At 41.0% G+C, this 14,965-nt stretch overlaps 1 protein-coding gene across 1 annotated transcript in view; it reads right to left on the bottom strand.

The window, feature by feature from the left end:
* Positions 1–1,713: 1,713 nt before the first annotated feature.
* FARSB (phenylalanyl-tRNA synthetase subunit beta) overlaps positions 1,714–14,965 on the bottom strand; it is a 54,373-nt gene continuing 41,121 nt past the window's right edge. The window contains exon 17 of the mRNA XM_054722754.1: positions 1,714–2,788. Coding sequence (XP_054578729.1) covers positions 2,637–2,788 — 152 coding nt within the window. The 3' untranslated portion in view covers positions 1,714–2,636. The remainder of the gene's footprint in view (positions 2,789–14,965) is intronic.

The following is a 14,965-nucleotide window of genomic DNA, read 5'->3' as shown; positions in this document are numbered from 1 at the left end:
TCCTATTCTACCTCCTATAACTAAAAAACTAAAAGCATCAAAATGTTGAAGATCACATGGAGGAAAAAACTTTATAAAGAGTCATGCAGGTTGTCAGGTTGTAGTAGAAGTTACCTGTAAGTGAGAGAAAGCATCAATTATATTTTCCTCCTAGGAAGGCATGTGTCTCCTCCAGCAAAGGCCCCTCAGCAGTGCCCACAGATTGCTCTAGCTCCGGTCAGACTTCACCCGGGACAGGATGAGTGTAAGATGATCTGGCTAGGGAGCCTTGACTCTAAGCTGAAGGCTGGCTTCTTTTTTTGAGGTACCAATAACACTGTTTTTCTTCCTTACTGTTTCCTGCTTCAGAGGGCAAAAACATCCACATGATGGATGGATCGGTCTTTCCCCTTTCATGCTGGGATATAAAATTAGGTATCAGTGGGTTTTTTATTACAAGTAGTTTCTAACCATCCAAAAAAAACCCAGGTGGCTGGCTGCTAACAGAACAAATGGCTCCACCCACTTTGACAACAGCTATCAAATGACCCACGAACCATGATTTCACCACAGGAAACCTAAAATTAGGGGAGAATGTCAACTTGAACAGCCCTGCCAACTCTAAAATTCATGCCCTTTTACCCTGGGCATGCATCTGCTGGTGTTGCACAAAATTATTAAAATGCAAGATGCATTAACTTTTCTCCCAGCTTTACTGAGGTATATCTACATCTTAATGGCCACCTGAATTAAGGTATAGAATATTTCCATCACCCAAGTTTCCTCTTAACCCTTTGCAGTCAATCCCCTTCCACGAACTCCTGCCAACCCATCGTCCACTAACTTTCTAGAACTTCATACAAATAGTCTTTTGTATCTGCCTTCTTTCACTTAGCACAGTGCGTTGAAATTCATTTGTTGTTTTAAGTTTCAATTCAATGTTTTTCCCTAAGTATTTTATATACTATATACAGATATAACTTGTAATTTGTTTATCATCCATCTGCTGATGAATATTTTTTGGGTGTGACTACAATGAATAGCACTGTGTGAGCAGTGCATAAAAATCTTTGTATGCCCACATGGGTAAACCAGGGAGTATAATGGCTAGATGAGTGTAGGTTTCATGTTTTATAAAATTGCCAAACTATTTTCCAAAATGGCTATGTAATTTTCCATTCCCACTAGCAATGCATGCAAGTTCCAGTCTCACCAACACTTGGTACATTCAGTTTTTCCAATTTTAATCATTTTAATTTGTATTGTGATTTTTTTATTTGTATTTGTCTGATGAGCATCTTTTCATGTGTTTATTCCTTTTTTCTTCTTTGGGGAAATGTCTTTTCAAATCTTTTGTCCATTTTTTAAAAAATTGAGTTGTCGTTATATTAAGTTGTAAGAAATCTTTACGTATGCTTAATATAAACCTGCTGACAAGCATTATTTTTTATGAGCATATCTCATTTTTAAAATGTTGTAAGGATCTGCAAACAACAGAACTGGAAGGAATAGGTGGAAGTCTGTGTTCACAAGTCTTGCTAAGTTGGACAATGCTGTCCTCATTCGAGGTAGTAATTGATTGTGTTTTTTCTTAGAAATAGCCTCAGCAAAAATGCCATAAACGTAATTCTAGTCTATCTTTCTTGGCTATTTCTACCTAACTTTCAAGTTTTACATTTTATTGTATTTCATAACAATAGTAATTGAGCACTTTTCTCCAACATTAGCCCCAGCTTTTTTTTTTTTTTTTAAATTTCTTTATTGGTTATGGTATCACATAGCCCCAGCTTTTTTTCAATAGATGGTACCTACTGCAGGATTCTTAAAGTATCCTGCAATGGAAGGTAAGGCAAACTGGCAGAAGCTTAACTTCACAGATCTAATGCCTCCCTATAAAATAAGACAGAAACTAGTAGCTCAATTAAGTATTTAAAACCCTGATTTTACAATAGTGATTATAGTAAAATGTATGGCCCAGGGCAATAATGATTTTCACTGTTTCCTAATGTTCATGGTGCAACAATATCAACATGTCCTTTTTAACTCTGCCAGCAGACAGGTCTGTGTTGCGTGTCCTCTAACTCTTGAGTATCAGAGTAAAAATACCTACGGATGCTCACATATTTTGAATATCTGTGTTGTGTATATTTGTGCTTCACTTTAAAGTGACTTCAGAGGTTATACTATTGGACCGTCGTCACTGCTTCCAAAGGTTTTCTAAAAATGCTGTTATCGTTCCCCAAGGAAGAACACAAGTCAAATGTAGAAAATGAAAACTCAACACCCTCTGCCACATCGCACTCATTCAATGTGCGTTCTAATCAACCATCCTGTCTCATCGCTGGGGAGAACGGGCCTTGCTCCGCAGCAGCAGTTACTGCCCATGGAGCCTCGCTCTCACGTCTGAGGAACATCTTTGGTTTCCAGAATGGATCCCACCCTCTGGCACCACCGGGCTTTTACCAAACAATGAAGCTTCACCCAAACACCACATTTGTGTTTGCACGAGTGGCCGGATGCAGAGAATGGGTGGTATCTACCCAAAGAGTAGACAGTGCTTTCTGCTTTATTCAACCTTCCTGGTGGGGATGACTAAAGGACACCAGGGGAGGAGAAAGGGACACTCAGGGAGAGAACCACACCACAGGGACCCATCTTCACAGAAAGGGCTCAATGTTGATTTCCAGGGCGGAGCAGGGCATGTTCAGCTCAAATTTGGTGATAACATCAGGATGAAGGACACCCAGCTTGCCAACGCTCTGACCCCTGGCAAAGACCTCAGCACATCGCCCGGGGAAGAAAGCAGGGCCTGCAAGACAGAGAGAGGAAAATCAATGTTTCTCCCTGCAAACATGTCAATAGACATTTAACACTAAAAGCTCACTAAAAATAACGATTCTTCTTTAAACCACTGGCTATGAAATGAGAGTGCTTGTTACACTTTCTAGTCTGGAAAAGAAGTATTTTGCGTTATACCATGGGACCCTCCTGAGGAAAAGGTTGGGGCACACAGGAAAGCCAGGGCCCTGTGTTTTTTATCACGGGGTCCAGGCAGGAGGATGAAGACAGGGAGGCTGAAGGGCCACAGTCACGAGAAGGCGTAGGGGAACTGTGCCCTGACATAGAACTGGCCCTAAAAGGACAAAGGGAAAAATGAAATGTAAAACTGACGATCTTGCATGGGAAAACCTGTTTTGAAACAGGTTTTTCCAAAGTAATTCTTGCTGGATAAAAAGTCTGCATTGAATTTATTTACTACTCAAAACAGCACTCTCTCCTACATAGAGAAACAAGCTGTACATCACCGGAAGACAAGGACCTTGTTCCCAGAACTCGACCCATATTCCCGTCAGAAAAGGAGCTTCCTAGGCAGTTGGAGCATCGACTGTAAAACCACGAGTCTGGGTTGACCCCTGATTTATTCCAAGGCAGACAGAAAATTCTCCCTTCAGTTGGGTGCCAGTGCACAGCTATGTCTTACCAAACCAGCAATAGTTCTTAAGGTTTAAACAGCTAAAACAAGCCAGCAAGCACACAGGCCCACTCCATGTTCACTGAACGACCAGCGCCAGAGTTTATCAACACTCTACCCACTGAAGTTAAAAATGCCGACTCATTTCTCACCACCACCTTGAAAAAGTAGCGGGCCCACAGCTCCTGGCTGATCCGACCAAAACGTTTACTGGCATAAACTATAAATACCCAGCAGAGCAGGGCCACAAGCCTCCAGCTGCCACTCCAGACTGAGTGCATTATTTATGAAAGAGTAAACTGCTGAGTCTCCACTCATGGCTCCAAGGTCAACATAATGAAGAAATTCAGAAATGGGGGGAGGGAGGAGCTACTGTCAGGTCAGTACCAGCTGTACTGTGCACAAAAACACAGGGTGTGACACATATTTCCCGATCAGCACAGAAGGATGTTTGTTTATCTTCCTGAAAATATTTTAATTATCATCCTTAAATAATCCCAAAGCAACCTGATTGAAATATAAGGTGGTCTGTTTTTCATAGTACCCCCCAAACTAAACAATTCTGCTTCATTCACTGTCTATTAAAGCAAGAATTTCAATGAGCTGCATCTGAAGGTCATAATTATTTGGCTACTAACCCACACTTGGGAGAGGGGCAGAAACCAAAATGGATTGATAATGTAGAGCCTCAGTAAGATATGAGTAGCTAATCCTGATAAAGATGGCATATTTTAATTCTATAGAAATGAAAGTCTAACTTAAAAGACAATACCACTCCCCCTCCCAATAAAAAAAGTCGACAAATAAGTGAAGTTTGGATAAAGTTATTGATGGTAAGTAGTATAACCAAGAGTCACAGGAAGGGCTGCTGAGAAGCCTTTACTCCACCACCCCGGCACCCTGTGTGCAGAACTGTATCTGCATGACCTATGCCAGCTGAAGAGGACAGCAGCCTATTCCTAAAGGCCATTCAGAAAGGAAATGTTCAAGACCTTCCCTGAGAACGCTGCAATGTTTAAGAATCCTCATTGTACCCAAATCCTTCCTTTTATCTATCTTCAAATTCCAATTTGATTGGATTCATTTTAACTAAAGCATAAAACCAGACTATTTCAGAATCTAAGCCAGATGTGCTAGTTCTGACAGTGTTAGCAAAATAAAGCCTAAGAGAAAAGAACTTAGAATTTTTACTTCATAAAACAACTTTTTGAGTCAGCATTTTTTAAGCAAAGTTCAGTTATATTCTTCTTTAGTTAGCAAGCATGAGAAACTTTGCTTTAGTTCATTAACCAGTTAGGTATTCAGTTAAACAAAAATGCTGTATTCGTATCACTAAGTGTAATTTTCCTCTTTACGAAAAAGAGAACTGAAATTCCTATTAAGCAATATTTGAAGCATATCCAAGTATAAGGATATTCTAAGGGACAAACATCCAACTCTCAGCCCGGCCCTGGGCCCAGTGAGTCACTACAGCATCGCAGACTGCTGGGCCAGCCGCCTTCCCAGAGGAGCCGCTTCAAATGGAGTGGACACCAAGGGCCCTCTCGCCCAATGCTAATCCTCTCCTGCCCACCTGCATGGGAAAATGGAGCCCAATAATGGGATTTCTGAAGAAACTCCACTTTATAGAACACTAGACACTAACCTGTGGTGACAACTTAACCTTTTGCACTCGGATGTCGAATGTGACTCGACACGGTTAGCATCAGTAGCAGCTCGAGAAAAAAGCAAGCGAGTGCAAAGGGTTAAACTTTTCTTGCCATTTTTCATTTCTAACAAGGTCAGATTAGGATAGGAACACTTCTTATGATTTTCTTTGTGATTCCTCTGTTCAGTTAGAGCAAGGCTGAAATTCCCACAAAAGCACCTTCAAGTTTGTTAGGAGTACAGAGACCCCAAAAATGTAGCACTTAACTGATGTTGTATGTGAACCAGAAATACTGAAAGAAAATCTAAAATTACCAAAACACCAGCATTTCTTAGTGCTTTTTAAAAACCTTTATGGTTCAAACCAAACTTTGCAGGCAGAAGTGAAGTGCTTCAAAGAAGGGCAGACAAGAGAACTGCTTCACCAACAAACAAAGGGAACGAACCCTGAAAGGCAGGGATTAGGCCCCAGGTTCAGCAGGCAGGTGGTTGAGCTCAGATGCAGGCACATCGAAGCGATCACCTGCTCTAGCAATTTAAATGCAACTTAAATCAGAGTCTTTCCAGAAGTAAGAGAAGTCACATCTGAATGGAATCTAAATGTGGATAATGGCCAAGGGCTACCTTTATCTCATGAACAAACAAATGCTGTGTCTAGAGACATCAAGTTGCCAATTCAAGGAAAATCATGTTGCCCTGGGAATGGGAATTCTAAAATTCAAATACTACAAAGCACATATGTTTTCTCTTTTACATGTGTTTAAGCCCAGATAGAGTCCCTGGGATACTGGGGTACCAAGATGCATAAATACCATTTCAACCTGAGCCCAAATGCTCCCCAGCAAACAGCCTCTAGTTTCTCACAGATTAAACTCAGCTTTGCTAGTACGCATCCCAGGAAAACAGTTTCCATGAAACAGGTTTGGGGAAAACTGTGTTTTCTGTTGAAATACAGAGGTACATGTGAAGCCCAGACAAAAGAAACATCAGTTAAGCACAAACAAGAATTTAATTTCCAAAACTTAGTGGGGTGTAAGTAAGTCCCTTAATTAAAGCTTTTGTAGCACCTCCTCAAGGTCTGTAATTGTCTCTCTGTGCTCAAGCAGCAGGACCACTTTGAGGACCTTGGGGGTAATTCTTGGGCCGGTAATCCAGCACAGCATCCCGTCTTTAGCACATTTTCTGGCTAATTGACCTTCAAAGAGTTTGTGAGTCCCCTCTCTTGCTTGCTGCCAAACACCTTCCACAGTTTCTTTTTGCCTCTTTCTTCTAGAGTAATATTCTAGGACCAAAGTTTGGATAAGCTTTCCACATAGACTCATTCCTATCACTATATGAAGTATCGGAAGCAGAAACTTAAAATAGTAACTGATCAGACCCTAATCTGAAAGGTCAAGGGTGTTATCAAGCAGGAGACTCTTAATTCCTTAATTTTAACCCCCTGCCATGAGTTATATTCAACTAATTCATTTGGTATTTTATTTAGCCCATCTCTAAAACTTATCTACTACAATTTTACTTTTCCCTTTCTGCACATCACTAATGTGTAGAATACTGTATCTGCAACCTGGTGGTTTATCAACCAAATTTTCTATAATAAAAAGATAAGAACATAATAAAGAGGAGAGAGCACACTGGAAAAGGAATGTTTATAGGTCACATATGTTATAGCATATAATAGAAACTACAATCACGAGCTTTAGCACCAACAACCATATAGGTCCCCAACTTCAGGGACAAAATACAAAATGCAGGATTATATAGATTTAGTTAAGCCATTGGGTCAACTGGATGTATTTTCCTCTGTTCTAAATGACTGACTATATATAATACTAGAGGCTCGGTGCATGAAATTCATGCACTGGGGGGGGGAGGGGAGGGGGGGGAATCCCTCAGCCCGGCCTGCGCCCTCTCGCAGCCTGGGACCCCTCGCTCCTTACCGCTCGCCTGCTCACTGCTCCTTACCACTCAGCTCGCTGCTCCTTAGCGCTGCCTCAGAGGTGGGAAAGGCTCCCACCACCACCACGGCACTCACCAGCGTGAGCCCAGCTTCTGGCTTAGTGACACTCCCCCTGTGGGAGCACACTGACCACCAGGGGGCAGCTCCTGCGTTGACCGTCTGCCCCCTGGTGGTCAGTGCACATCATAGTGACCGGTCATTCCGCCGTTCAGTCGATTTGCATATTAGGCTTTTATTATATAGGATAGGATGGGGTGGGAGAAAGAAGTAATCCTTTAACAGGATGACTCTAGGTCTGGCACCTACCCAAACCCTACCCTTTCCTCCCCCAACCCTAATTCTAATACAATTAGATATCTATAAAATAATGCAATTCCATGTTCCAACAACCCATCTTCGGAAATCACACAGAGGACACACACATACACACACACACAAAATTTCCCATGGTTCCATTCTGGAGAGAAACTGACAGAGTGGCAGAGCAGCTGGGGCTGAAGCCACAATTTCCTACCTAGGACTTTCTCCTGGTTCCCCTGCAGTTTTCTGAGAATGTAATAACCATAACTAATGCTGCTGCCAACACTTAAACCTCACTTTCCTTTTCTAAATAATGTTAATCTAAAGAAAAAGACAAAATATAAGGCTTTAAAAAGAACTGAAGGCACACTGCACCAAATGTGTATTCTTTTTTAAAGAGTTTCTTGAGTACACCAATGAATTATACAATGAGGAGGAACCCAAAGAGGGAAAAGCCATGTGGGTAAGATGCTAACTTATAAAAAATAAAAGGGTTTAAGAGTACGTGGAGGAAAAACTGGCATAACTACCAAGATATAAGCACACACATTTTTTCAGATCTTAGTACACTCTAGGCTGGAAGAAATTTCTCTGCAAAGATCATTTAACGTGTAAGTGGAGACTGAATAATTTCTAACTGGTAATATAAAACACCCCCCACCCCCCCACAGATGTATACAATTCTTCACCTTGCATCTGAAGTGAAATATTTATGGCACCTAAAATCCTTAAAGAAAGGGGACCTAATCCCTTGAGTTTAATGGCTATCTTTCATCCCCTTCTGAAGATCAAAAGAAAGAAAAACCCTTACACAACTTTACAGTGCTAATCCCAACACACCTGCAGACATCATTAACCTCTTAAAGCAAAGGAAACTGATGCGAGAGCACCAGAGCCTACTTAACCCCACCACAGGGCCCTGGAGAGGAGCCTGCGCTCAGCAACACTCCATCAAGGCAGCCTGGGGAGTCGGCACTGCACACAGGGCTGGGCCCTGCGGCTTTCTTCTTAAAAAGTCATCAGCAAAGCCCAGACTACCTCGTCTTCCAACTAGTGGAAAAACATCTTCAACAAAGAACCTTTTTAATCTAGATCACCACAACTGCCTTATGACTAAATATCTAAAACCATAACTCCAAAATTCCCCAGTTTTACTTGTATAAAAAAATGCATAGCTTATTTCCATGGCTATCCCTTTTTAACACTTCTTAAGATCGATTTTAAAGTCTAATCTTAATTATGTATCTCTCATACAACACATACTCTACACATATTCGTATTTCAAAACCTGAAGGAGGTCAGGAATGTTAGAAGAATTTAAATGTGATTCATCTAATGGCAACTTTAATAGGTCTCAAATTAACTTGTGTAAAACCAAAGGATTTTTACTTCTACGTTAAAAGTACCCTATCTACCGATAAGTTTGTTTTGAAAACTCCTATTCCAAAATAATGCCATCATCCCACAATTGTCTGACACATCATTCCCCCACAGATTTTCACATTTCTTAACCATGCATTCATAGGACAGAATTAGAATAATAATTTTGAAAATAAACAGTATGGATCATCCTGCCTTCTTGGACCAATAAATTGCTTCTTTCCTAGTCTTTCACCTGATAAAATCTTTACAGGGATTATTTCTCAAACCAAATATGAGCAATTTACTGTTTTCTCCACAATTAAGAGTGAAAAAAATAACAATAATGGGAGTATTTTAGGGCTAATTAAGGAAGAATGGGAATAATGAGTAAAGGAGATTGTATCTATAATTTCCCAATTAGTTAACTCATTCGAAACCTTTGGCCAACTTGGAGTAAACATAACTTCAAACATTGATTATGACAGATATGCTCTAGTTCAGGATTAGATTTCAGCTGACAAGTAGGGCAAGTAGAGGAAAAAGAAAAGAATGAAATTGTGCCAAAACCGGTTTGGCTCAGTGGATAGAGTGTCGGCCTGTGGACTGAAAGGTCCCAGGTTCGATACCAGTCAGGGGCATGTACCTTGGTTGCGGGCACATCCTCAGTAGGGGGTGTGCAAGAGGCAGCTGATCGATGATTCTCTCTCATCGATGTTTCTAACTCTCTATCCCTCACTCTTCCTCTCTGTAAAAAATCAATAAAACATATTTTTTTTAAAAAATGAAGATTGTTAAAACACCCTGCTTTCTACCTATTTCCCTCATCTACAAAGTAGTGACTCAGTCCTGGCCAAACCCCCAAGGACAGGCATGTCACAGATGGGGAAAGGGGAGCACAAGGAGATCAGGGGACTTGCCCAAGGCAAGCAGTAGCACAGGCTCAAGAGCAACTGAAGGTGAGGATAGCCCCTGACAGGCACCTCTTTGGATGTGGCCCAGGGGCATGAAAGGCCTACAGGACAATGTTTGCAAAAGGTTGGCCAAACTGTCCATTTTATGTTTGCAAACTTCTTCTGGTTTCAAATTAAACAAATAAACAAAACTTAAGAAAAAGAAAGTGAAGAAAAAGAGCTGATGTGTTAGTACCTATGGCAGACACTGCTTCTGAAACATTTAAATTGAAAAATCTCAAAACTGAAAATGACCTTGGAGGTGATCTTGTCCATTCCTTTACTTTAGATATGACAAAACAGAGACCAAGGAGGTTAAGAAAACCGCACAGCCACACACCACCAGAGCTGACATTGGAACCCGGATCTTCCTGAACCCGTCTGTCACTTTTATCCAATGGCAATTTTCTGAAGGGCACACACCTAATATCCACCTTGAGTGTACTCTAGCGAGTGATTACCCATTCCAAAATACTTCCCCAAATTCTTCCATTTGCATCCCCCAACACCTCTGTGGTACATAGACAGGGCAGATGTTATAGATGAAGACACTGGCATCAAGGGATTAAGTCCTAAATCACAGGGGCAACAGCAACAGAAGGACACTGAGCAACATCCTGTGTTATTTTTACAGTACCACACATCCTAGAGTTTAACAAAATATACCCTTAATTAGCCTCTATACTATGCTAGGATCTGCTTTTCCAACTTAGTGTATATTCACATGTCTAAAAACATTTTTACCACATCCATTATATTTATATGTCATAGTTTACTAAATGGTTCTTCTTAAAAAAAAAAATTTTTTTCAGACAGGAAGAGAGAGAGAGATAGAAACATCAATGATGAGAATCACTGATCAGCTGCCTCCTGCCTCCTGGGGATCGAGCCCACAACCCAGGCTTGTGCCCTTAACGGGAATCGAAACGTGACCTCTTGGTTCATAGGTCGACACTGAACCACTGAGCCATGCCGGCCAGGCTTTACTTTAGAACTATTTTTAAAGCCACTCAGATAGGTAGAAGTTGTTTTCTGTTCTTTTTTTTTTTTATATATTTTATTGATTTTTTACAGAGAGGAAGGGAGAGGGATAGAAAGTTAGAAACATCGATGAGAGAGAAACATCCATCAGCTGCCTCTTGCACACCTCCTAATGGGGATGTGCCCGCAACCAAGGTACATGCCCTTGACCGGAATCGAACCTGGGACCCTTCAGTCCGCAGGCCCACGCTCTATCCACTGAGCCAAACCGGTTTCGGCTGTTTTCTGTTCTTAGTATCTGTCCATCCATCCATCCATCTAGATACATACATACATGCTTTCTTCTATAACAGTATTTCCTACTATTTTTGGAACTGCAACAGCCTTTCATTCATTGTTACCTTACCCTGACAAAGAATTAGATACCTTTCATTATTTTAAGTAACCAAGTTAATGGTATTGAGGAATTTTAGGAACTTACAAAACAAAAACCCCTGCCATATCATATTAACTCATATCATTAACTCTTTTTCAAAATACAAAAGATAACTTTAAAAATATGAGTTAAATCATCAATGTTTTGGCAGATTTTCCTTTTTAAGTCAATGTTAATGAAAAAGGATTACTATTAATTTTCCAGTAGTGTAAGATGCCATGAAGTGCCCGGTGTTCCCATGCTACTGGAGCACAACACCCAAACCCTGAAATCTCAAGGCTGCTTTTTGAGCAACTGCATCGCTATCAGTCACTTTTCACACTTACTAGTACAATGTACCCCTCCATGTGATACGATGACTTAGTATAATCATAATCTTAGTTACCCTTACCAGGGCACCTAAAAGAAAAGCAAGTGAAACTAAGTTGTAAAGATTGAGAATAACTAATCATCATCACTGTAGTATCCATGAATTCCCTGATTACAAGGGTGAATTTCAAACTTTTTTTTTTAGGACAGGGAACCCTTTGTTCGAAGTATATATATACAATTTTAGTTTTTTTAAATGGAGCCCAGAAGACATTTTTTAAAACATATTCCCTGGGAATGGTCAAAGTCTTCATCAGCTGTAAAAATGCAAACCGGAAATAAATGCCAGTGGTTAGCAACAATAGCCTTAAAGGCAATAAGATACAAATATGCCCATGAAGGTAATAATATACATGAAGGTGGTTGGGATAAAACCAATGTATATGTGGATATAAGAGTGAACATCAAAACTGTTTAAAAGTCAAGAGTAAAGGAACTGAGAGACAAGAAAATGAACGAATAATTTTACTAATAATTTAAAAATAACTTTAAAAGTTAGCTTGAAACTTGATTCAGTTATCTTAGAGCTGGATAGCATTTTAATACTGCCAAGGAGTTCAGGCAGGTAGAAATTAAAATATGACTTGTAAGTTAGGATTAGTTTCATCTCTGAGAAAGAAAACCCCAAATATCAATGGCTGAAAAAGACAAGTTTGTTTCTCTCTTGGGTCAAAGTCAAAGTAAATGCTCCAGGAAATAAAGCCTTCATTCTGAGGGGCCGTGAGCCCTGCTGAGTCCACCACATTTATCAGCCCACCTAGGGATTTACTCAGTATGTTTATCTAGTTTTCTATCCACCCATCCATCCCTTTAGTCCTTCTGGATTAAGCTGGATTGGCCACTTAGAGGGCTGATACTAGGTCACCAGAACACATCATGCGCTAGGAATTCACAGGACAGTGGTTCATAACCAACACGCTGCAGCACACCAAGTCCAAAACCAGGGCTGCCAAAGTGTGACCCACGTGTACACCTGCTAGTATATAAGAAAGGTACACCCACCTTCCACATGTAAGATAAAAACTAAACTTTCAGAATCTGGGTCCTATGAAACAAGCTAAAAATGAACTTCTTTTGCATCCCTTTATATTTGGGTCTTTTCTACAGAATAGTGGAAGCCAAGGTCCAATTTGGAAACAGGGAAAAAAGGAGTACAAGATGGTAAATAAAAGTATCTTCATCTCTCTTTTTTTCACCACTAGTACCTATAAATTCAATAACTCCAAAAAATGCACTCAGTTACAGTATACACTCTACAGGGGTGACAATGGGTTCTCGAGAACAGAGGAAAGTATAAAAAAGCCTTACAGATTATAATGGCTTGTGGTCCTCCACAGGCGAACCCTACCTGACACAGCCTTACTCCTTGGTATTCAGTCCCTCTCACTGGCTGTCTGAACACCACAGGAGCAGCACTGACATGGGAGACATAGCAAATATATGAGATCAGTGCTATAAAACTATGGCGATAGATGGCTGTGATTATGTGATTGGGAAACTTTCTATTGACTGCAAAGTCATGTTGAGAGGTGGCCTGGGGACTGCCATTGGCTGCCTAGGTGATGTTGTTTATATTTGATCCTGAGAATTTCTGTGTGTAGCTCAGGCTGTGAGATTTAAATAAAGAGTTTCTAATTCAAAAAGTTACTCAACACATCATTAATTATATCAAGTGCTGGAGGGAAAAGCACTGACAGTATTGAACAACCAGCTACTTATTTTCTCTCATCAAGGAAAAGTTAAATTCACTTACAATCATTTCTAAACAATTACTTTTTCAATTGTTTAACTTTTGCTGAAAAAAAAAGTTCTGAATGATTTTTAAAATGTTTTAGTTATGGTTATTAAGCATTTAAATTAACTGCTAGTTGGTATACATAATTTCATACACTATAATTTCAGTAAATAAATAACATTAAAAGTTATTAAGCAGATATAGTTAAATGTAGTTTTTTAATTTAACTTTTAACTTAAGATTTTTAATTTATTCTTAACCCTGAATTGAATTTTTAAAAGTAGGGTTTATACTTATTCTTTAAGTAAAGCACAATTTTATATATAGTGCATGCTAAAATGCAGTATATTTGTGGTATTAAAATTTGATGATGAGAAAAAAGTATAAAAAGGTTTCTTAGGGGTCAGAGAATTTTTTTTTTTTTTTTTAAGTTAGAAACAATGGGTTACAACATCTATCAGATGGGAATCTGAGCCAACTAGGTCATTCCAGTGAGACGGTGTGGAGCACTCACTCTAATTCACTGAGTACTAACATCTATATATATAAAAGGCTAACATGCTAAGTGTCCCTCCACCTGTCTGACCAGTCGCCAAGACACGCACTGATCACCAGGGGGCAGACGCTCAATGCAGGAGCTGCTGAGCAGCAGTGACTTGGCAGCAGCAGTTCTCGGGTGACACACCCCAAAACCAGAGAGGAGGGATTCCGATTCCTCACGGGGAATGCGATTCCAATTTTGGCAGTGGGTTATGTTGTTGCTGGGGCACTGTCTGGCCCAAATCTGGTTTACTGCACACTTGCATTTGCGTTCCACACCCTGTACGACAGCAACTTTGCAGAGTGCCCTCTGGCACTCCGGGACCCCTCGGGGGATGTCAGAGAGCCGGTTTCGGCCCAATCCCCACAGGCCAGGCCGAGGGACCCCATCTGCCGGAGGGACCCCCATTCACTCTGCAGACGCCAGGGACGGACCATGGGAGGTTGGCTCCAGGGTGTGTCTGGCCCATCTCGCCCAGTCCCGCCCCACCGGCCACCTTCTAATTAATTTCCTTTCAATGTGCAAGAATCCATGCATCGGGTCACTAGTGTTAAATAAGAACCAAAGCATACCATCCCCCAAAAGAGGATGAACATGAGTCATGAGAACTTTGCCTTGTACATTTAAGAAAGAGTGGGCAAGAATAACAAACACACTCGAAAACAATACAGAGCTAAATGACTCATGTGATTACTGCAGAAGCTATCCTATACCTATATAATAAAAGGCTAATATGCAAATCAACCGGATAGAATGACCGGTCACTATAACACGCACTGACCACCAGGGGGCAGATGCTCAATGCAGGAGATGTCCCCTGGTGGTCAGTGTGCTCCCACAGGGGGAGTGCCACTCAGCCAGAAGCCGGGCTCATGGCTGGCTAGCGCAGCAGCAGTTGTGGGAGCCTCTCCTGCCTCCGCGGCAGTGCTAAAGATGTCCGACTGATGGGGAGCAGGACTAAGCCATCAGTCAGACATCCCCTGAGGACTCCCAGACTGCAAGAGGGTGCAGTCTGAGCTGAGGGACCCCTCCCCAAGTGCACGAATTTCGTGCACCGGGCCTCTAGTAATTTATAAACACTGTGCCTGTGTTACAGGGCTGTGTCCACTATGTACTGATTACTGCTGATGAGTTTCATATTGCTGTCTGTTAATCCCGTCTTTGAAATCTCTCAAACACACGAAAATAGGGAACCGGAGGAATAAGGCCAGGAAGCTTAGAAACTTCCAAACC

Source organism: Eptesicus fuscus, chromosome 11 (assembly GCF_027574615.1).
Source record: "Eptesicus fuscus isolate TK198812 chromosome 11, DD_ASM_mEF_20220401, whole genome shotgun sequence".
Lineage (NCBI taxonomy): Eukaryota > Metazoa > Chordata > Mammalia > Chiroptera > Vespertilionidae > Eptesicus > Eptesicus fuscus.
Note: the sequence above shows the minus strand (reverse complement) of the source record. Positions and strands in the feature narration are given on the sequence as shown.